Genomic DNA, 24711 nt, shown 5'->3' on the forward strand with positions numbered 1-24711 from the left:
GCACACTGTCTTTATGGTCAGGCAAAACTGGAGGTAAATCCTGCCTTTGCTATCAGCAAAGTAACCTTTCAGAACTTCCTGTTTGCCAACTCTTGTAAGGATTGAATTATGTCATGAATGTGGCACATATTAAATTCTTAAGTAGTCCTAACCCAACAAGCAGAACAAGTGAATATGTTTGCCCCTTTATACACCAGGTGCCATCTTTGGGTCTTCTCCATGCTTTGGTTCCCTTCCCTGAACCTGCGTATCTTGTGGTCCTTCTGGAAGGAGCAGTGTGTGTACGCATTCATTCAGCTCTCATTCATTCAGCTCTCAAGACACCTGCTTGTGTACCTCTTGGATGGCCAGATGCTGTAGGGGCTGGGAGGTGCACGGGATATGTGTTTAGTGGCAGATGTTTATTGGATGAAGAGACAGATTTTTACCTAAGAGAGATTTATGTTCTGGTGGGAGAGTATTTTGGTCCACTCGGCCTGTTCTCACAGAACACCAGAGGCTGGGGGGCTGATGAACAACACAAATTTATTTCTCACAGTTCTGGAGGCTGGAAGTCTAAGACTCACACACCTACAGATCTGGTGTCACGTGAGGGCCCATCTCCTAGTTCTTGGACAGCAGGTCTCTTGCTGTCCTCATGTGGCAGAAGGGGTGAAGGAGCTCCATGCGTAGAGTTTCTTTCATAAGGCACTAGTCCTTCTCCTGAGGGCTCCACCCTCATGACCTAATTACCTCCCGAGAACCCCCCACCTCCTAAGACCATCACGTTGGGGATTAGGATTTCAACCTGTGAATGGGAGGTTCCAGACACTGTCTGTAACGGAGATAAATTATGGAGGCACCACATTTTTCTTTTCAAGAGGAGTCCTAGTAGAGTTGTATATAAAGTGTTTTCTGAGCATCAAGGTGGCAGTGATTGATTCCTTCCTGCCTGCCTCATTGGTGAAAGGGATTGTCACACATTAAAAGATAGTATTCAGTGTACCTGAATCTTGAAGGAGGTATATGACGTTGAAATAATAACATTTCAGGCAGCGAAAAGAACATTAATGAAGACATGAATGGGTAGTTGATCCGTGTCACTTATGAGAAGGGTAGATTTGGTTGGGGAGGTCAACGCACAGAGTTGTGTGGGACTTTTCATGCCATCATAAAAAATCAGTGCCTGCGGTGTAAGCCTCAGAGAACCAGAAGCTAATGGATAGGGATGTCAGTACCTGGTAACACTGAATGGAGAATGTTTTCTGACTCTTCTCAATGGTTTGAGCAGCCTCTCACTAGGATTCCAGAAGGCCCCAAGAAACTTATTTTTGTGTCTGTTTTTTTTAGCTAGTTCATTGTTCCGTCCATTAACGTGGGCTGTTGAGATTTGACTTTGCAGAGCCATGGTACGTGCCTTTTTTCTGCTGGTGAAGGAGGTTTGATAAAGTGGGAAATAAGCCGTTACTTGAAGAACTCCTGTTGATTGGATAGTCCGTATTTCTGTACTTGATTTCATGCCACAATAATGCTAACAAGAACTTCCAACCTCTGGGGTTTTAAATCAGACACTTCATGGTTATCTTTTTTCTTCCACAGAAATAGAAAAGTTTCAAAAAGGAGAAGGCAAGGATGAAGAAAAGTACATCGATGTGGTGATTAATAAGAACATGAAGCTGGGACAGAAAGTGTTAATCCCTGTAAAGCAGTTCCCTAAGGTAAGACAGCGAGGTTTGCAGGTTGTGGCAAACCTAATCACAAGGGAGCAGATACTGAGTTTATGTTCTGTTTGATATTTTCTTGAGGTCTTTTCCTTTAGCATAGCCCTCCCCTACCTGATACCGACACAGGCACACTTTTAAAGTTAATTAAAAATTAAAAACTTACTTAGTGATCTTATCTTTTTCTGTTCGACTTTAATGTGAGTTAGGGAGCCCTAAAGAATTATGCTTCTGAATCATCCTAGTGATGTGACTCTGGATAACCTACGTAACTTCTACTTTAATTTCTTAATTTGTAAGATGAGGTTGGATTGTTAAGAATTAAATAAGATTATCCATTGAGTGTAAATACATGAATGTTCAAAATGTTATCTACTCTGCTTCTCTGTTCCAGAAAAATGTTATTTCTCATTTATTGCAAGCGTTATGTCATTGAACATAATTACAATAGGTGCTTTAAAGTTTCTATCTGATTCTAAATCTTGGCATTTTAAGTTTGGCATGATTTGATACATTGATACTCTTTCTATCTTATTTTTCTCTCTGGTGAGTGTTCTTGGGCATGTTTTATGCATACTGTTACGTACACTGATAGTCCATTACTTTTGACTGCTCAGTAGTAGTCCATTATCTGAATACACAACAATAAATTTATTCATTCATTCACCAGGGCAGTTTTCAGTTTCAGGTTATTATAGATTAAATTACTGTGAACATTTTCATACAAGTTTTCATACATTTTCATACATTTTGTGTTATGTTTTTATTTCTTTTGAAAGTAAATATATTTTACTCAAAAATATTTTTTGAGTAAATATACACGTAAGATTTAACTTGCTATATATTTAATTTTCCAAGAAATTGCCATACTTTTCCCCAAAGCAACCATACCTTGTTGCTTTTCCAGGAACAGTGCGAGCCAGTTGTAGTGGCTCTGTATCCTCATCAGTGTCTGATGTTCTCAATCTGTTGAATTTTTGACCATTTGGATCATATGTTGGTATTTTCCTGTGGTGTTTATTAGCATTTCCCTGATTAGTAATGATGTGTCCATTTCATGTACTTACCGGCCCCTCCTTTATCTTCAGTTTTCGAAGTGTCTTTTAAGGTCCTTTGCCTATTTGTAAACGGTCTGCATGTCTTGTCATTGAGTCGTAGGAGCTTTTCTAAATGTCCTAAAATAAGTCCTTCGTTAGATGTATTTTGTGAATATTTGGCTCAGTCTCTGGCTTTCCTCTTATTTTCTTCATAGTGTCTTATGATCTGTAGAAGTTTTTAATTTCCTGATGTCTGTCTACTATATCAAGTTTTCTTTCCTCTTATGATTATTACCTTCTGTCGACTAACAAATCTTTGCCAGCTTCAAAGAGATGCTAGAGTTGTTTATAAGTTATAAAGCTAGTCTCCTGTGTTTCTCTAAAAGCTTTACCATTATAGTTTTTACTTTTAGGTCTATGATACATTGCAAATTGCTTTTTGTTTATGTTGTGGTGCAGAGGGTTCAAAATTTATTTTCTCTCCATGTAGGAATCCAGTTTTTCCAGTACCTTTTGTTGAAAAATGTTTTCCTCCCATTGATAGTGTTAGCACCTTTGATGAAAATTACATAACTGTGTAAATGGGGGTCTGTTTTTTGCACATTCATTTTTGTTTCATTCATCTATTTATGGATCCACATGCCATTACCATACTGTCTTCATTACTGTAGCTTTTTATAAAAAGGCATGAAGTTGAGTGATGCGGTCCCTTCAACTTTGTCCTTTCTTTTTAAAGACTACTTATATAGAGGTCCTTTTCAATTCCATGTAAATTTAAGAATTATTAAGTTTCACAAAACATTCTGCTGGGATAATGATTACAGTTGCACTGTATTGATTAATTTATGGAAATAAAAATTAATTTATTGATTTATTTATGGAAATTTATGATTAATAGCATTGAGTCTTCTCTTCTTTGACATGGTGTATCTTTCCATTAATAGATTTTTATTTATTTTTAAATTTTTTTCTATTAATAAATTTTTAAATTGCTATTAGCATTTTATACTTTTCAGGGTAAAACTCTTAGTTGCGTTTTGTTAAATTCATTCTTAAATCTTTTTATGTTTTTTTGATATTATTGTACAATGGATATTTTAAAAGTTTATTTTCCATTTTTTGCCTTCTAATAGAAAATTAGAATATTGACCTTACATTCTGCTACCTTGCCAAATTCAATTGTTTTCATGAGTTTTTTAATAGATTACTTAGGATATGCTGTGTATACAGTCTTATCACCTACAAAACAGTTTACTTCTTTCCCTCCAATTTTTATGCTTTCTATTTATTTACCTTACATTATTGTATTGGCTAGGATCTCTGTGTAATGCTTGAGTACAAGCAGTGAGATTAGGCCTTCTTTCCTTGTTCCCAGAATGGAAAGCATTAAGAGTGGTAACAGCCAGGGGGTTTTGTAGATGCCCTTTGTTAGGTGAAAGAAGTCCCCTTCTGTCTCAGTTTTGCTGAGAGATTTGATCCTGACTAGGTGGTGAATTCCGTTGAATGGCCTTTTCTGTATCTATTGAAATGAACGTATAAGATTACTTCTTTACACTGTTAATATAGTGAATTTAATTGATTGATTTGTCTAAATTAAACCAACTTTGGATTCGTGGGTTAAACCCTACTTATTATTATCTCTTATATATTGTTGGGTTCAAATGCCTATATGTTCATGGGCAATACTGGCCTATAATTTTTTTTCATATATAACATATTTGTCAGATTTTGATATTAGTGTTATGCTGGTTTCATATAGTGAGGAGTATTCCTTTCCTTTTTTTTTTTTAACCCCAAAGAATTTATGTCAGTCTGATGCTGTTTCATCCTCAGTATTTGATAGAATTCACCATTGAAACCCTTTGAGCCTTCAGTTTGATGGTGAATTCAAAGTCTTTAATTGACATGGTGTGCTAATCAGATTTCCATTTCATCTTTTGTGGTCTCCCCCCCACCCCCTGACAAGAGATTTATCTATTTCATCATAATATTTTAGCTATTACTTTTTCAAATATTTTTATGCCCCTTTCTTTCTCTACCTTTGGAAACCAGTTACACGTATGGTCACCATTTTGATATTCTCAGAATGGTTCCTCTATCTCTTTTCTCTATTCCCCTCTCCCTCCCACATTCTTCAGATCGACTTATACTTCTGAATCTTTAATTCATGGATTATCTCTTACATTATCTTCATTTTTCTGTTAAGCCCATCAGATAAATTTTTATATCAGGCATTGTAACAATCTGTTTCAGAATTTATTATTTGATTCCTATACAAGTATGTATATGCAAAAAATGTTCTTTCTCTTCTGGGATTTTCTGCTTTTATTCATTATAGGTGTTACATTATTTTGTGTTACTGAGTCAAGATAAAATAGGTGCTTTAAAGTCTCTAATTCTAAAATCCTAGTCATTTTGGATTTGGCCTGAATTGATAAACTTATCTTGATAGTCAGGCATAGTGTTCCAGTTTTTTTGTGTGTCGAGTAATTTTGGATTGTACCCTGGGGGTGGTGAGTGTTGTGTTATCAAGACCCTGGATTCTCTTGTGCTGTTTGAGGAATGTCGGTGACTTTGGATTCAGACAGCAGACTTGTTGAATATAGTGCACATCTCAGTTCAGTTCTTTTCTTAGTTTGACTTCTGCATTTGTTTTTGGCAATAGGGTCCTAGGGGTCAAGATTTGGGTGGATTTTTACACAAATTTAGAGCCCCCCCCCCCCCCCCAGTCTCTGACTCTGTCTTTCCTAGTATCCCTCGCTCCCATTTTGGCACTGTGGTTGCCTCAGACTCTGCCACCCAGGCTAAAAACTCTAAACCATTAAATTTGTCCAGGCCCACTCTTCCAAGTCTTGACTCCCTTCCAGAATCCCCTTGTTTTTAATCATTCTCCAAAGGCTTCAGACAATTGGTTTTTGTATTTTGTCTGGAGTTTAAGAATTTATAGTTGTTGTCCATAAATGGTCATCCTGTTAGGAGCCTACACAGCCATACTTGCAGAACTGAAGATATATATTCTTAGAAAAGAGAAAACTATGTTGTGAACATTTCATAGACAGATTCATTACTAAACACACCTTGGCTTACAGAAACCTTATAAATTGACCACTATGCTTGATACACTATATGCAAAATATGCAGTAGATAGAAAGATGAACACTCTTCTTGTCCTTAAATAGTTCATAGTCTGGTAGGTGATTAATCTGGAATTAATACTTTGTGATTATGAGCGAATATATGAAATAAAGTATGGGTGTGAAAGTACCTGAAATAAAATCTCAAATATTGTTTTTCACTGTCAGCTTTGATGAGAATGGGGGCAGACAAATTATAATTTGTGTGTCTAACAGAGAGCAGAGTCTGTTTCAAGTACATACAATATCTGAAGTAGGCTGCTTAGAATTCCACTGCTTCCAGAACACTGAGAAAAGAGATTTCTGCTTCGCCAAATTGAGCCTGGGAGTTTCAAGCCAGACTTTTGTGAAGGCTAATCCGGCACTTGCGGTCATTCCAAGAAGAAGCTTTCCTGCTGGTGTCCGTGTGTAGGGCAGCTGAAGGAAGCTGGGGACGGTGGGCGGAGCGGTGGTGGGCACCCAGTTACCTGACACGACGGGCCTTCAGCTGCTGGGGCAAGAGGGCAGTGCTGTTTGTGAAACTCCATCCAGTGAGGGGTTTTCCATTAACTGAATATTTTCTCTCAGTGAACCACTTGGAACTCTTTCGGGGGACAGCCCTGGACGTAGTGTTTTCAGAGCAGAGCTCAGGCACATTCGCGCCAGAGCTTGTAAAGTGGGAAACTCAAAGTAAACACTGTCTTATGGGGTGTTTTTTAAGACCTAAAGCTGTAGTAATTGTTTTCCAGAGTTTTCCTGTGGAGAAACCCTTACCCTTGGTCCTGAGCGGCGGCTGATGCGCCGTAGGTGCCAAGTCCGCGTTGGAACCGGGAGGGCCTCTGTGGTTTCCCTGTTACGTTGTGTTGTTGTCGCTTCACACATGGCTGAATCCGTCCGTCCACTCCTCCTCCTAACATGAGCAGCCTGACGTCCGGGAGATGGCATGAGGGGCGCACGGGCCGGGTGCTCCGGGCAGGCAGAGAGGAGGGGCGTGTGGACTCGGGGAGAGGCCGTCCCGGAGCGGCCGTCTCTGAGGAGGCTGGCTGGGCCTGGGTGGGAAGTCAGTCAGGGCGAGGTCGCGGGGCGGCCGTGACAGGGAGGCCCAGGGCAGAGAGCAGTTGCGAAATTATAAGCCATTTTACTTGGCGAAACAGGGCAATTTCAGTAAGAAGTGCGGATTTTTATAGAGTAGTAATAGTAATAGTGACCAGAGAGCGGAGCTCGGGGTAGGGCCGGCCAGCGCGGGCTGCGGCGGTCCCACAGGAAGTGACGTGTGAGCGCGCGGCCGGATGCGGGCTTCTCCAGGCGCCTGGTGCTGGGAACCGTCCGAGCCGCGCTGGGGCAGAGCGGCGCTGGGGCGGACTCCGGGGCATGCATCGGGAAGGCTGGCTCTCCGAGGAAGTGCGATGCTGTGCTGCTGCGGCCCGGTGTCTGCTACAGTGAGGCAACATGTAAAGCAGGGGACAATCCCAGTTGGACGGTTATTTAGGGAAAACTTAAAAAGGCACTTGACTCTAGAGCAGATGCTATGTAGAGGGTAGGACCATGTGCCACTGTCTGCTTTAGGTATCCGTACTTCAAGGTTCAGCAAGTTGGTGCATCTTTTATAACTGGCATAAAAAAAGATTGCCATTTTGGGGGGAAAATGGACCTGCAATTGTTAATTTGGGAGAGACCTTTGAACAGTGATTGTTAAGATTTAGGGTACTGAGTTAAATTCTGTCAGTTTTAGTTGTAAGCTTGAGTTAGATTTATTAATGGTCTTAATCTGCTAGTTGTTTAATCTATTCTAATATATGCATACTAATTATATATGATACTATTCTAATATATGCATACTATTTTCAAGTAACAGTATATTAATCAACATGGTTTATTACATTGAATGTCTTCCTATTATGACCATATTTTGAATTTGATTTATTTCCTGTTTCACAGAAGCTCTTAGGCTAAGGGTCTTAAGAGAGAGAACAGAGAAGTACTTACAGAAACATGTTCCGTCCTGGAGTTTGAATTAAAGCTCAAAAAGACTTTTCTTTTTAAAAGTTGGTTTGTATTTTTTGCTTGTAGCCTGTTGCAGATAAGTAAAAGTCTGAATTTACTACAGGGTAGAAACCTATTTCATAGAAATCTTGATGGGTTTAAAAATTTCGCACAGTAGTATTTTGACAGTTATGTTGGTATGTTAACACTTGCCTTTTATGTGACTCCTAATTGATTTTCAGAGACATATACTATTTTTCCAGAGGCTCAGTGTGAAAATAATGTTTATTTTTTGTGTCCATTTGGTAGTTTATCTGTAGAAATAACGTGATAGCATACTTGTGTGTATGGTACTTGTATGTATGTATGTTAGGTACCATTACAAAAGTTGATGTTGGTGTTGTGGGGATTTTGAAACTTGTTGACATCAAGGAAGGCTGATACTAAAAATTCTCTTCAAGACACATGTATTTGATATGATAAGTTGCGATTAGTCTCCCTCCTGCTATGCATTAACTTTTGGGACACCATGATAAAGTAGGAAGGTCACTCTGGACTCAGGGAATGTACTAACCTGTAAGGCTGCTGTTTGACCATGAACCATCCAGGTCAACCTCCCTCCATCTCAACAGCCCACACCTCTCAGGGAGCTGAGAGCCATGTGGTCGCAGGTAGAGATGGAGGGGTACATCTGCAGAGGCTGTTTTCCCCACTATTGTGATCTTGTGACACATTCTGGTGTCATGATAATTAGAAAGTTATTTAAATTGGTATTTGTAAATATGATGGCAACTCAAAAATATTATGAAGAAATTTCAAATCTTATGCTGTGACTTTTCTTTTGTTCTCTTTAAATAATTTTCTAATTCTTTATAGATTGGTTTTTCTTTATAGTTCTTGATTATTGACCAGGAAAGTAGCACTTAAACCAAGTTTAGATTTGTTAAGTGGACTCCAAAACCAGCCAGGCATAAATTACGGGGCTTCTGAAAGAATTTGTGTTCCTGGGGCCACCTGGGTGGCTCAGTGGGTTAAGCCGCTGCCTTTGGCTCAGGTCATGATCTCAGGGTCCTGGGATCGAGTCCCACATCGGGCTCTCTGCTCAGCGGGGAGCCTGCTTCCTCCTCTCTCTCTCTCTGCCTGCCTCTCTGTCTGCTTGTGATCTCTCTCTGTCAAATGAATAAATAAAATATTTAAAAAAAAAAAAAAGAATTTGTGTTCCTGGAGAATATTATTTATGTTCCTGAAACATAGAACCAAATTTTATTACTTTAATTCCTCCTCTTCTTGGCAAACCTACACCTTCTCCTGTGTTCTTATTTCACTGAATGACAACACACATACATACCTAAGTTCCCACGCCTGAAATTGGTGTGTGATTTTTGTCTACCAGCTTCTACTTGATTTACCTCCTCCCCCTCCATTCTTGAAATGCCATGACTTTTACATTTATTATTTTTACTTCCTCAATTAATTACAATTCATCTCTATGTTTGTATTCTATTACTACTCCTTAATTTATGCTGTTGTCCCTTGCCCATCTTATGTAACAGGCTCTTGTCCAGATCAGTTTCTTGCCTTTAGATTCATAACCTCACAGCCAGAATGTTGAAGTCTGGGAGTTTCTGGTTAAAATTTCAATCTCATTTTTGGATAGTTTGCTTTTTCTAATTTGTTTTGTCATCTGTCCTCCCAAGGAGTAGAACCCAGCCTTGAGCAAAGAGAGATAAAAAGTAATGTAGATTATTTCATATTGCACATTATTTGTGGATGCCTGTATGTATGGATTTTGCCCATATAATCTCCTGGAGTTCTTTGTACGTTTCATTGATTTTTAGAGTTGCCGATGTCTAAATAAGTTGAGCTCCTTGCTGTTTAGAAGTTCAATACTATGTTAAAGTTACAATCAATGTGACAGCACCAAATAATCTTCACTACCAGTAATACTTAGTGATTTGCGGTTGGCAAATTAATAAACTTAAATAATTATTTTTATTTGTAGCTTTAATAGATCACAATAATTTCTGCAGCAAAGAAAATCAATAAAAACTGTGTTGACTAGTGCCATTTGTCCCAGGATAAAATAAATTTTAATTCCACAAGTATTTCTTGAGAAACCGTTACGTAAGAAAAATGGTGACTCAACTATGGGTCCCAGTTACTCCCAAAGGATTGATACTCTAATAGGAAAAACAGAGTACATTTCACTAAATAATATGGGGTAAATACTAAATTAACGTAAGAGGCAGACAGACACTACAAGAATTTAAACATGTAAGAGAGCTATTTTTGGAGAAAGAATTACAGACGGAATTAGATTTAGTCTCTAAGTGTAAGTTCAGGATGTTAAATAAGTAGAGATCAGAGGGGTGGGCAGAGTAACTATTGAGCCAGAATGATTTAATTATGGGAAATAGTAGGTTGTAGCAGTCACTGGAATGATGCCAACTAGTCTGGATAGCCTTCAGTGCTGTACTTGGGCATCAGAATTTTACCTAGCCCGGAGGGAGCCCTGGAAGACTGATGACACTGAGACAGACAACTAGAATGTATAGGGGAAGGTGTTCTATATTCTGAAAGAACTTACTCTTTAAAGTCCTCTTAAAATTTAGGAATGATTGATTTAAACACAAGTTTGGAATTTAAACAAGTTTGGCATGACTTTTATTCTTAGGAAATTCATCTATGTGGAGATGCCATGGAAGTCAGTACTCCAAAACTTGACTTAGTTACTAGCTCTGCTAAGAATCAAGCATGTTGTTTCTGAAACATCCACTCCTTCATGTGGATGCTGTGGTCCCGAGTCTGTTAATAGGTTTAAAGTTGTTTGGAGTTTGGCATTTATGACATCGATTTAATTCAAATAAGATGAGTATTCTGAATATCAACTAAAATGTGGATTTATTTAACTAATCATTGGGTTAGTGGTTACATTACTGGAATCTAAAATGGCCCGTAGACCTAATAAAAGTAGTGATCTGGTCTTTCCTTTCCAGCAAAGGCACGTAAGATAAATCTTGTACACTCTTTACTTTCCGTTCTTGCCCTTGGGTGGGAATCAGAGGAGTGTAGAGATTATGAACAAAATGTGTTTCTTGAGTGTCTAATTCTCTTTCCCAGGTAAGGTAAAAGCAAATGCTCGGGTGATGTTTTCCAAAGTGGGATGTATGCACAACAATATTTTTGGTGCTAGAAACACTTGCTAGAACTTCTGTGTTAATGTATATGTATATAGCTTACGGTTTTCTATGTGTCAGACACTTTTCCAGCATCTTATATGTATTAATTACATGTAAATAATTTTCACAACTTTAGGAGGGAATGATCATCTCCTGTTCACATATGGGAAAAAAAAAAAAGAATAGAGAATTAATTTGCTAAGGGTTACACAGTTACTAAGTAACAGGCATTTGAGTCCCAAAAATCTGGCTCCAGAGCCCATGCTTTTGTTCAAAAAATGAAATTTAATTTAGTATTTAGTACCTAGGTGAATGCTGATTCCATTACAGGGTTTATGATAGTGCCTGTAGTTCTGTGCACGCGGAGGCCGTATCTTCCAGTAAGGGAGGGGGGGTTCCACAGTGTAGAAGGTCTCTCTAGGTCTTAATTTTCTTTCAGTATATCTGGGCATAAGGCTGTGATATGTGCCTTGGTATGGATTCATGGACTACATTAGCTAGTTTTAGTTAAATTTACCTTTAAATGGGCACAGATTACTACAAAAGAAACTGTAAATTAAAGGTCTACAAATGCATTTGAAGTGAGCAAGAAAAATGGTGGCACTGATCGTTCTCTGCGCCGAGTCCAAGCTGCCTTGCAGCAAAGTAAAAAGAACTGTGATCCAGTTGGATATGACACATATATACACACATGCACATATGTACACACCGACACATATGCACACACATACACATATGCACACAAACACATATGTACACACCGACACATATGTACACACATACATACATTGTGTGTGTGTGTGTGGGTGTGTGTGTACATTTATATATCTCCTTGAGAGGTGTGGGAGCCAGTTGTGGAGATCATTCTTTGCTGTCTCATGGAAGATCTTGCCACACTTGAGGCAGAGTCCCAAAGGTGATTTTGCATTCGCCATCACTGGTGACCTGCTCCCTTTGTCCTCCTTCCTCTGTTACATCTTCTTAGCTCTTAAATTAATGAGAGACATACTTCTTCCTGCATCCAAGCATCTAAAAAAAATTCTTTATATCCTCTCCTTTGTTTCACAGTCCTACTTCAGACCCATCTCTGTATTACTAGACTACACCGTCTGATGCGGTACCCTATTATTTTGTAGTCTTTCTCAGTTGTCTTTTTTAGCATTTTAATGAACTTTAGATTTTATAAGACACTCAGTTACAAGATGCTGTTGGCCAGTTAGGACCCAAATACCAGAAATCTGCTGCCTTCCATCTGTGCTTGTGTGGCATCCTCTAGGTTTTCTTTATGTTAATTAAACTGTGTTAAACCCCTGGGTAGTGACTGTTATACTCTGGGCATTAATTTTGATTGACATTCATCATTCTCTTTGAATGCATGAGACACTGCTTGGCTGTTAGAAGCTGGGTGCTGTTGTACACAGTTGTTCAGTTGTTGCACAGATGAATGAGACAGGCTCTCCGCCCTCAGAGGGCCACAACCTCTGCCCCTGTTAGGGGATATAGGTAGGCAGGTACATTGCTAGGCCTAGAAAAGACTGATGTTTGAGGCTATGAAAACTTAACTTTTTGATAAATGACTGCTTTGTCCTTGTTCTCTGTGCTCGGCTCTGCTCCCAGCGATCACTCCCTGCCCTTCCTTTGAGTCTGCCCTGACCTTGCGGCAACCTTCCTGTGAGAACTTGCAGCAGAGTAATGGGATGCTGACTTCTGGGCATGTGCTTTAAGGGGAATGGGCAGTTTCTCCTTTTCTGATCTTCGGAGCCCTAGGCCAGGAGGGAGCTTTGCCACCTTGAGGCCACTTGAGGATAAGTGGGAACCCAGGATACCTAGGTGGGGTAGAATCAATGAAAACAGGGAGAACTGAGGACCCCCGCTGACAGCGACCATCAGCAGTACCGGACATGGGGCAAAGCCATCTTGAGAGTGGGTCTTCCCTGCCCTGGCTGATCTGGCCGTTGCCACATGAAACTCCCCCAGGGCTTAGGTTGCTGAATTGTGAGCAAGTAATTCAATGGTTATTGTTGATAGCCATTAAGTTTTGGGTTAGTTTGCAGCTGTAGTGTAGCTGTAGATAACCAAAATAGCTTTAAAGCGTGCTTTTCTCGCTTCCAGGTCAGGCCGGGTGTGTGAAATGACCCGCGTGTGCCTGTGTCGGCTGCACGCGAGGACTGTAGAGGTGGAGTGGGAGTGGCAGGGCTGTGAGGGGGAGAAGTGCCATCATGTACCGAAGGGGTTGGTCAGGGTTAGCCCAGGATTTCATTTTGGTAATGAAATAGTAAAATGCATTTAAGAAAAACAGCGGAGGTGCAGGGAGCATTAGAAAGTTCAGTTACAGTCAGGGAAGGCCCCATACCACTTGTGAGCGTGTCTGTCACTGTGACCAGGAGGGACTCCACCCCAGACAGAACCTGACCGTTAGAAACTCTTCCTCTTGTGCCAAAGAGTGCTTTCTATTTTGTGACACCGCTGGTACAGCTGTGGATTTCCCAGAATGGAGCAGTGACAGCCGGAGGCTGGAGCTCTGGTCCCAGGGCTCATGAGCTTATTCTTTTCTCTTGTTGATCCTGTCCTTTTTAATTAATTAATTAATTAATTAATTAATTAATTAATTTCCAGCATGAGAGTATTCATTGTTTTTGCACCACACCCAGCGCTCCATGCAATCCGTGCCCTCACCAATACCCACCACCAGACTGACCCAACCTCCCACCCCCCGCCCCTTCAAAACCCTCGGATTGTTTTTCAGAGTCCACAGTCTCTCATGGTTCACCTCCCCTTCCAATTTCCCCCAACTCCCTTCTCCACAACTCCCTCCTGTGTAGCAGTGTGTTGAGAGTGGAGATGGGAATTAAGATGTTGGTTTCAGAGTTGAGTAAAATGCATTCCCTCCTCTCAGGAATCTAAAATCTGGCTTGATAAGTCACACAGGAAAGCAGGAGGAGAAGGAAGATGCTGGGAGGCCCCCACAGCAGGAGCCCTCTGGGCCTGGGAGACGGAGTACGCCTTGAGCAGGGATGGGCTGTGAGCAGGGACAGGCTGTGTGCAGGGACTGGCCATTAGTAGGGACTGGCCAGGCATGTACTTTGTCCCCGGGCACTCACTTTCCCTCAAGTGTGGAGTTGGCCATCCTTAAAGAAAGGAGTGAGTTCCTATCAACAGAGAACAGGTAAGCAGTGACCAAAATCCAAAAAGAAAAGGAAACCACCCAGATTGCCATCTGTATCTTAACTTCAGAATTAAGTCTGGATTCTTGACAGTGTCCTGTGAGGCCTGCTGGCTGTCTCTGACCCTCTCTTCCTTCTAGCCCCGACTTGCTCTGCTCCTCTCAGGCTGCCAGCTTCTTGGTTCTCATACGCCCTGTTGTGCCCCAGGGCTTTTGCACTAGCTGGTCACATTGCAGGGAACAGTGACCCACGCCCTTGCTCAGCACACAGCTCCCGCGCAGCATCATGGGCCAGCCCTCTGTGAGCACCGGGATGCTCTCTGGTGCTTTCATCCACCGCCCTGGGTGCTCCCTGCCAGCTTGTCAGCATGGTCGTCTTTGTGTAAGCTGTTCTTGTTACGGGGCTCTTACTGCTGGACATGAAAGTCCGCGTAAGCAGGGCCATCAGCTCCTTCTCTTTTCCACTCGGCTCCTGGAACGGGCTTGCCTCTTCACCAACGTGTGTAGTCGTAACATCTACTGAGGGCTGGAACCTGATCTAACTACATGCTTTGTTGACTTTGGCAATATTTTTAAAAAACAAAGCAAAGTGGTCTTGTCCTTGCTCCTGCAGATAAAGCTTTTGTTCTGGGTGGGGGGTAGTTATGAGGGCATGGGTCTGAGCAGATCTCAGCAGTGGCTGCTTCCTTCGCCCACATGGCATGTAGGAGAGTGGCCTCGGGAGTCTTCCTGCCCTCTGATCTTCCTGTGAACACCCGGAGGCTGAGGTAGGAGTGTTGAATTTCTGCGCAAGTGTCAACTCCTAATTCTGTAGCTTTTAGGGCTTCTGCGCTCTCAGGGGATCCCACCCCAGGTAAGCAAGGAAGCAAATGCTGGAGGCTCTTTTCTCCCTGCCAGCACCTGACTCTGCCTTGGTGCCCCCCCCCCCAACCCCCCACCCACTTGGTGTTTGCCCTGGGGCTTGGGAGTTAACCTGCATTCTGTCCAGCTCTCTTCCTGTCTGTCTCACAGGGCAAGAGGGACCTTCTTTTCAGCTCTGCATCTGAGCTGAAATGGGTAGTTCTTGGTAGTTTTGAGAACCAGAAATGGCTAAAGTCAAAAGCCAGGAGAGTAGTGGAGCCAGAGAGGAGGGCAGGAGCCGTGCTCAGCTGAGTCAGGCCACTGGAACTTGACCCTGAAGATGGTTGGGGGTTGTATTTGAATCAGAGAGGTATCCAAGTGAGCTTCGTGTGAGGAGCTCTGTGCTAACTGAGGAGACAGAGGTGGATTAGGCGAAAGGTTTCTGTGGCAGGCGAGGTGAGCGAGGATGGTGGCGGAGGCTGGGAGCTTGTGGTGTGACTGCAGTAGAGTAGACTGTGAGAGACATCGGTGAGCTCTCATGGGTCCAGTGAGCATTTATGAAATGCTCTCTCTGCACAGGTGTTGGAGCTGTGGGCACCAAAAGCCCCATCACTGCCATCACAGAGTGAATGTCTGGTTCCTGGCTGGAGTCAGGGTCCTACGGCAGGGCGGCTGCCTGGGCCCAGGAGCTCTGGAAGATAACGCTTGACGCTGCGAGGGCCCAGGTTACAAGTTCAGCAGTAGGGTTGAGTTGAAGGTCAATAAAGCAGTCCTTTGTTGAACTAACCAACTTTTTGGTGAGCACCCAATTAAGGGGAACTTTTAATGAAGATAGTGACATGTTCTTGAGGCTTAGTTTATGAAATGACAGCTTAAATGTAATTGCTCCCTGAGGAACAGTGTCACATCACAAATGTTGTTTAAACCAATTAAAGCCAGTTCAGAAAAGCATTTAGTCTTTACCAACAAAGAACATAATTGTGGGATCTTATACATTATGCCGTGAAAACTCTATGTTGGTTTACCATCTTTGTACAATTGTAACACTTGTAATACGGTAATGTATTTATAATGTAATAATTAACATCTGGAAAAATATAATTTGCTTTGGAAATATCACTTTTACCTTTTATTCAAATCTAGGCACAAATAAAATTATTTATTTATATTTTTATTTTTTATTATGTTATGTTAGTCATCATACAGTACATCATTAGTTTTTTGATGTCATGTTCCATAATTCATTGTTCGTGGATAACACCCAGTGCTACATGCAGCCTGTGCCCTCCTTAATACCCGTCACCAGGCTCACCCATCACCCCTCATTCCTCCCCCTAAAACCCTCAGATTTTTTCCCGAAGTCCCCAGTCTCTCATGGTTCGTCTCCCACTCCAGTTTCTCTCCCTTCATTTTTCCCTTTTCCTAATGTCCTCCATGCTATTCCTTATGCTCCACAAATAAGTGGGACCATATGGTAATTGACTTTCTCCATTTGACTTATTTAACTTAGTGTAATCTCCTCCAGTTCTGTTCATGTTGATGCAGAAGTTGGGTATTCATCCTTTCTGATGGCTGTATAATATTCCATGGGATATATGTACCACATCTTCTTATCCATTCATTTGTTTTTTTTTTTTTTTTAAAGATTTTTTTTTTTTATTTGACAGAGAGAAATTACAAGTACACTGAGAGGCAGGCAGAGAGAGAGAGAGAAGGAAGCAGGCTCCCTGCCGAGCGGAGAGCCCGATGTGGGACTCGATCCCAGGACCCTGAGATCATGACCTGAGCCGAAGGCAGCGGCTTAACCCACTGAGCCACCCAGGCGCCCCTTATCCATTCATTTGTTAAAGGGCATCTTGGCTCTTTCCACAGTTTGGCGATTGTGGGTATTGATGCTATAAACATTGGGATGCATATGATCCTTCTTTTCACTACGTCTGTATCACAAATGAAAATGTTAATAAAATTGAAAGTTAAAATATATTACATTATCATTTTAGAATATGGTAGTCAAAAATCAGATCCTGACTTAGTTAAGGAAAACTTTATTTGAAATATTATTACAAGAGCAGGGCGGGGGCCTTGTAATAGAAGACCTGTGCCTCATGAGATCAGTCAGATGGCAAAGGCTTTGCTTTTATGAGGAGAGGGCATGAGGCCAGCAAGGTGGGGGAAGTGGGGGGAGTGGGTGGAGGCAGCGCGTCCCTACTGAAGGGACAGTAGATCGGAGAATGTTCCCCTTGAGGCTGGCACCTGCAGGGGGGTGTCTTTCAGGGGTTGTATGCTGGCCTAGGTTGCTGGTGGGTCATATTCAGGGGCCTGAGGAAAGGGAGAACTTGCCTGAAGTTTGATCAGGTCAGGTTAGTGGACGTTTTCTGATTGATTAGTGGGGACAAACAGGTCAGCTAATCTTCGGTGGGGCAAAGAATGTGAATTTAAAGGGTCTCTGTCTGGCTTTGTCATAGGTGGGCAGTAGGTCCTCCACAAGTCCTCCCTAAATCACCTGGGGAGGAGTAGTTCACTGTAGTGAGCCATTCCTAGAAATGGAAGAGGGCCTGAGCTTGTCCTCATCGTCACTCTTAGTCAGGAGCACAGGGTTGGGTTAAATTCAGCATCTTCCTGGCACTCAGCACTTACCTGATGCACCTTAATTTTCCTGATAACCCTTCAGTGTGAAGTCTCTCATAAGCCATGACTTGACTTCCTGAGGACCAGGAAGGCTGAGGAATTGCCTTGGTCACACTGCTGGTAAGAGGGTACCCCACTGCTTCAGAAGGCTCTGGCCCGGGAGCTCCAGCGGGATGGTCCTAGTACTCAGAGCAAATGAGACAGCCATGCTGCCTGATTTGTATATTGTTCATGTTGTCTGAAGAATCCAAAACATATATTCAGCTAGTGTCACTCTGACCTTTTCTTGCTGCAAGTATGAACCTGGGCTAGCTTAAGTTTTTATTTGTTTTTCCAAGCATGAAGGGTACCTAGTAGAATCTATAGAGAAGTGGAACTTGTAATCTGCAAGAAGGGCAGCCGCAGGGACTTAGAGCCGAAGAAAGAGAGAGGAGCCGGAGTCAATGCCTGCTCTCCCTAGCGGCGTTTCTCAGCAGGGACAAAACTGACATTGTACACAGGACCCATCTTCCTTGTGAGGGCGGTTCCATCCACCTCCGGTTTGTGAAACCCTTGGCCTTTGCCCACTAGATGCCAGTGCTGGCCTACATCATCGTGACAACAGAACAGAAGTGCTGAGTATTTCCAGATTCCCTGGGGAGGTGATGCATCGGGTTGAGGACCCGACCACCCAGCAGCCGGGCGCATTGCCGCTGTTGTGACTCAGCAATAAGGGCATGAGTGTCGCACTCTCAGTTCTAAACCTCAGACTCTCCTGACTTCTAGTCAGAGGCCAACTCCATGATTCGCCTGGGTGGCCTGGGCACAGTCCTGCCGTTTCAGTGTGCTGGCTTCCTTGGTAGCTTTGCAGATGGAGGGGAGTTAGTTTCCGGTAATCAGTGGGTATTGTTCATATAAATTTATGTATGTCCATAATAATTGAATTCATCAATTTATTACTAATTTGGCATGGAGTGTACACAGTCTGTTGGTTGCTCTGTTAGGTGATTTTTTTATACCTTTGTCTGTTTAATTCATATTTACTGATTCATCAATCAGTAGGCTGTGTAGTCCTTGTGCTGTAGCTGAAGTCTGGGACTCATGACTGTGACTTGATCTGGGATATGGAACTCCTGCACAGTATGTGCCTAGACAGAGAAGGGAGTGAAAATGTTTCTGACTGTCAAAACGCTCTTTTATGTCCTTTTTTGAATGAAAGGTTAATAGAAATTCAATGCAGAAAGAAAACTCCTAAAGGCATATAAAATTATAAAAACGTTTTTCCTTCTTATATAGAGTTCTGCAAGTGACCTTGAATAAGTCATATCATTCTTTGGATGTCAGTTTCCTCATCAGTATAAAATTAGATGTTTGCACTGGATGATTTCTAAGGTGTCTTGGTTTTTTTAGTGGGAAAATATTTAGCTTTTAAAGGTGTGATGTAAGTATGGCTTCTCAACCACAAGTTTTGTCTCATGCCATCTTTGAAGCCTGCCAAAATGAATATAAATGAAGAAAAAAGGCACAAATCCTCAAAGACAAGAATGGAAGACTGAGGCAATAACAGGCCAATGATGGCAGTGAAGTTGTGGTGGCTGCAAATAAATGGACACATGGTAATGACTTAGGCAACAAGAGAAAGCAGATTTTGGGCTTACAGGGCAAGAGGAAGTGTCCCAGAAACAGGCGTGTTAGTTCAGAAATAGCTTGAGAAGACTCCGGAATCCTGGACACCAGTTATTGAGAAGGTGGACTGGTGGGCAGGACTGAAGAAGAGATGACTAGGTTCTAAGTTTGGGTGAGAAGTGTTGAGACCACTGGATGCTGTGCCTCGCTGATAAAACTAGGTATCTGCCGTCTTAACCACAGCAGGCTAGAGACTGCCCGAAGGGGTTGAATAAAGAAGACTTGGACTCTAAGACCCAGAGAGATCTGACTGAGGGCTAGAGATGCCACACTGAAAATGAGGAAATTATTTTCCTTAAATAAAAGTGTGGGTACCTACTAGTGGGAATCCCAGCATTCCAGCAGCCAAGCCGATACCTCCTTCTGGGAGATTGGGGAATTCCTGTTCAGGGTGATGCTTACCTAGGCCAAGAGAGAGAAACACAGATACTCATACTTGAGTAACTCTTGATGAAATACTGGTCTCCTATCCTAAAGTGAATTGTCAAGTCCAGTTGTCAAATCTTGTGGATGAGAGCAGGACTTCAGCTACTGTTTTGGAGCCTCAACCTTAAATTTTAAGAACAGGCAGCAGAGGATGACCAGTCGAAAGTCCATGATGTAGAAAGAGACCAATTCATAAAATGTGAATCTGTTGGAGGAAGCAGACACTATAAGCTCCAAGTGGGGGTGGGGGTGGGGAGCACTGCCATTAATATCTTCAGAAATATGAGACTTTATATCACTTCCATAAAATGTTTTTAAAATGTTGTAAAAAAAGAACAAATAAAAGAAAATACTATTAGTAGTTAAACATTTGATAGCAGAAATGGAAAAATCAATAGATATGTAGGAAATATACTTAAATCCCCCAGAAAGTAAAACAGAGAGAGAAGGTGAGAGGAAAAGAAGAAAAATCAGAAATTTAGAGTCCAGCTCAGGAGATCCTAATAGCCAAATGGTAGAATTTCCAGAATGATGACGCAGAGTAAATGGGGAACCAAGAATAAGGTAGAGATGAGTAGGTAGAGACACTGATTTTTTTTCCCCTATGTTGTATTATTTGATATTTTTAACTTAATATGTAACGTTTCTATATTTTTAAGAAATGATTGACTTAAAATTAAATTTAAAAAAGCAAAAAATACGTGTGAAGGTTAAAAATACTGTAGATATTTGAGTTTTCTTTGAAGACCAGTAAAATTAAAAGTAGGCCAAGAAAAAAAATACCATTTTGACTTTTTAAGAGTACATATTTTAAGAAAATTACTTCAATTACTATAGGGAAATTGAGGAACAATTTTCTCTTAAAAACGGCAATAGCACAGCAATGGCACAGTTCATGGAGGAGAGCTGATACCAAAGCAGCAGCTGCATGAGTTTGTAATCAGGAATCTTGCCAAAGAGAACAGTTTCCCTCCTGGTCAATAGGGCTAACTTTCCTTCTGGGAACAAGAAGTATTCTTGACTTACCTTAATCATGGTAAGGCATAAAAGTTGTGTGAAATTCCTGATTATAATCCTTTCATTCAAGATATATTTATTATCAGTTCTGTGTTAAGCATTGTTCTGATTCATTTATATGGACACCTTTAATATTCCTAACAGCCTTATGGGGCTATGTTCTGTTGTCTTTCACCGTTCTCATTTCATAGACGAGGAACCCAACGTACGGAGAGGTCAAGTAACCCAGTTATGTAGCTGGGTTACTCAGCTGGTAAATGGAAAAGCCGGGTTTTAAAACTATGGCAGTGTAGCCTCAGAGCCAATACTGTTAATGAATTCACTTCTGCTCTGCTTATTAAATAAAGAACCCTAAGAATCAAGACTAAATAATTTGTCATCATTTCCGTAGCTAGTTATTTTAGAAGAGATAGATGGATTCTGTCCTGAAGCTTTGTGAGCCACTGAATGCTCGAGGACTTGCCTAGGCCAGCACACTCCCTGGATGACTAACCAAGCTCAAGTGCTGTTTAGGTGGAAGGACCCAGACCCTCCACAGTGACCAGCCAGAGCACCTTACGTCTTCCCCTCCCACGGCTGAAGTCAAATGTGTGTTAAAATTGTTGGGATAGCAGCCTAGGGTTTCTGGGAATTAGCTTAATTTATAATTTGTTAAATCTAGCCATCATTGAAATGATTGGTTTTTACTTTACAACTTTTAGCCCCGTTATATGTGCTTTATGGAAAACTGTACAGTGCGAGGCATATCGCAGGAACTTATTTATTTGGCATTAATTAGTGATGTATAGCATATTGTAGTGTTTACTGACATTCAAGATTAATAAATTGCCTTCAGATATGAATGTTACAAATTTGGTTTGTTTGTTTTTTCCCTAGTTCAACTTTGTGGGGAAACTTTTGGGTCCCCGTGGCAATTCTCTGAAGCGTTTACAAGAAGAAACGTTGACAAAAATGTCCATCCTTGGGAAAGGTTCCATGCGAGACAAGGCAAAGGTAACATTCATCATAGACAAATGGCTGCTTTGCAGACAAGTTATATAATGCATTATTAGGTTATGCATTGTATTAACACAAATTATATTAGAGCTAGCTAAGATTGCAAATGAAATTATGTGAAAATGTTGTATACAGTGATGGAGTTTCTGATACTGTGTAGAAGACTGAGTCACTCGGGCCAGTTTCAGAATATATGATGTGCTACATGTACGTTTGTTTGTAAAATGCAATAGCAGTGCCCGAGGTTTTGACCATATAAGCAATACCTCATAGAAAGTACAGCGATATGGAAATTACCACAAAGAGAAATCAAAGTTAACTGCAGTCTTAGTGCCACTGTTTGCATCTTGGATAAGTTCCTGCTGGCTTTTTTTCTATGCCTGTATTTCACATAGTTGCGTTTATAAAGAACATGCTTGGATTTGCTCTTTTTGCCCTCCATTTGATACCCTATACATTTTATCAAGTTAAAATTGATTTTCAATATTTTAATAGTGGCTTTGTATTCTCACACACAGTAGCTCTAGTTGGTTCTATTCCTGCTAACTGCCTCTTTTTTTTTTTTTTTTTGTAGTAACCTAAAATCACGGAGTTATTTTTATTGATCACTTTCTTAAATATACCACTACTGAAAGAAATTTTCACATTTCATAATGTGCTATCACTTATATTGTTCTCTGTTATAATTTTGTTGCTCTGTCGCTGTGAAAGATTGAGGTTACTGAAAACCAAACCCACATACAGTGGTCACTTTCCATGAAATGTTGAACAATGATTGTGTCAGGCAAGAAAGTTATATAGACAAAATCCAGCCTCCTGGCATGCACAAAAAAATCCATTTAGACAAAGGCTTTTATAATAAAAAACGGCTGCCATGTGTTTGTCGGACAGCTACTGTGAGTGTGTTACTCTGCGTTATCCCTAGAACAATGATGGAAGACGGATAACATTTCCCTTGTTTTCCAGGTAAAAAAACTTAGATTTAGAGAACCTGAGTATATTATCTGGGTTAATCAGCGAACTTAAATTATTTGATTAAAGTAGGGCTACGTATCATACTCACATGGAGTGTGCTTTTAAAATATAGATTCCCATACAGACTTTTCAGGGTAGAACCTCAAAAGGAATTTTCCATGGGTGTTTGAGATGACTCTAATGCATGGCCAGGTTAGGCTCACTACCCACTAAGCATCGCTGTCTCAGATGGTGTTACTTTGATTCCCTGACTCATCTGTTCTGGAAGCTGGAGGGAAAGGAACCATATTGGTTAGTTGGTCAGAAGTTTTGTATGACTTGTAGGAAAGTTATAGTCCATTCTTGCTGATACCTTAATTAGGTCTTTAGTAAGGCCTTCTGGTCATCAGGTACATGATATGACCAATGAAATTTGTGAACATACTGCTTATTTTGTTTGCTGTTAAGGGAGTTTTTTTGGTCAGAAGCAATGTTTTGTGGCAGACAGTGGCAGTGGTCAGGGATCCATGGATAATTTTACTGTACAAAAGAAGCCGGGAAGGCAAGTCTCTAGCTAGATTGTATGTCCAAGTAATAGCAAGTGCCTGGCTAGCCATTTAATAAAAGGGATTCTAATTATCATCCCCTTGCTATCAGGGCTTGGTGGTGGTTCTATATTACGTGTCGTTTTAAGGGCTGTCTATGCTGTTGGTGTTTTGGGCATTCAGGAGTGCAGTAACCAAGAGTCCTTTCTGAAGGGGAGTCTGTGTTGTGAAGTGATATATAACCTCTCTCTATGTCACCAAAGACACTTTGTTCGAGTCCTTTGAGTAGCACTGAGGTGGCTGGGGAATGAGGTGCTTTGCCATCTACTAAAATGAGTCCCTTCGTCTCCCTGGTTACTGAGTGCCTGCTCTTCATTGCGTGGGGCACCCTGTTCTCTTACATACTCAGTGGGTCTAGGCTGCTTTCCTAGACCACTTACCAGCACTTTACGAATCCTCTCATTTCTGTGTCCTTGACCACATTGGTCTGAGAATCTTTATAGAGGTGCTGTAATGTAAGTGGCTGATCACTTCCATTCCATCAGGACACCCAGGAACTGGGGAAGTAGCATACATTTGGGGCTTACAGTCCAACAGAGCTGCTCTCAAGGGACAGGATGAGAAGTCCTTTATATCTCGACCACATAGACCCCCCACCATCACCAGTGGCCCTCAGTGGAGCAGCGAGTACTCAGAGTCAAGCTTGTTAATCCTCAGGCTTTTTGGATATTCCTTCTTTTCAGTGCATAGTCACTCTAGGAAGAGACCCCTGTTGGGAAGAAAAGGAAGAAGTGTCACATGTACACAGGAGGTGTTCACAGTTATTATTAGCTTTCTTACTCTCTGCATCCCCGGGGCAAGCAAGGGTCTGACCCTAGACCAGGAGGTCATACCGAGAAGCAGTAATAAAGTGGGGCACCTGGGTGGCTCACTTGGTGAAGTGTCTACCTTCTGCTCAGGTCATAGTCCTAGGGTCCTGAACTTGAGCCCAGTGTCTGGCCCCCTGTTCTATGGGGAGCCTGCTTCTCTGTCTCCTTCTGCCCCTCCCCCCAATTGGTGCACATGCTCTCTCCTCTTGCTCTCTCTTTCAAATAAATAAATAAAATCTTAAAAGAAAAAATAGCCTGAGAATTGTCATCTCCTTTCAAGGAACTACCTTGGCTATTCAGAACAAGGTAGGAAAAATTTCACCAGATAGGCTTCTGCCCCTGCGGAAGGCTCAGTTGGGCTCTTCATTTGAACACTAAGCGTTGTTCGAATCCTCCCCAACGTTGCCAGTCCGGTTTTCAGATCTTCAGTGTTCGCCAGACATTTTCCTAAACCTCACAGAAGAGGGGGCCAGGCGGTTTGTCTTGTCCTTCAGAAGCACACAGGTTTCAACTCTGCTTCTGCTTATTGGCTCCCTTCAGCCCGTGGCCATAAGCAGTAAACTTTCTAGAACTTCTTCTGGCTCTTTCAGGCTTGA

At 41.6% G+C, this 24711-nt stretch overlaps 1 protein-coding gene across 3 annotated transcripts in view; it reads left to right on the forward strand.

The window, feature by feature from the left end:
• KHDRBS3 (KH RNA binding domain containing, signal transduction associated 3) overlaps nucleotides 1–24711 on the forward strand; it is a 186559-nt gene that overhangs the window by 62642 nt on the left and 99206 nt on the right. For all 3 annotated transcript variants that reach the window (XR_009403285.1, XM_059395208.1, XM_059395209.1), the window contains exons 2-3: nucleotides 1579–1697; nucleotides 21628–21744. Coding sequence is in view for 2 of the 3 variants with exons in the window: in XM_059395208.1 (XP_059251191.1) it covers nucleotides 1579–1697; nucleotides 21628–21744 (236 nt within the window). In the remaining variant the exon portion in view is untranslated. The remainder of the gene's footprint in view (nucleotides 1–1578; nucleotides 1698–21627; nucleotides 21745–24711) is intronic.

The sequence above is a fragment of the Mustela nigripes genome, chromosome 3, assembly GCF_022355385.1.
Source record: "Mustela nigripes isolate SB6536 chromosome 3, MUSNIG.SB6536, whole genome shotgun sequence".
NCBI classification, from domain to species: Eukaryota; Metazoa; Chordata; class Mammalia; order Carnivora; family Mustelidae; genus Mustela; species Mustela nigripes.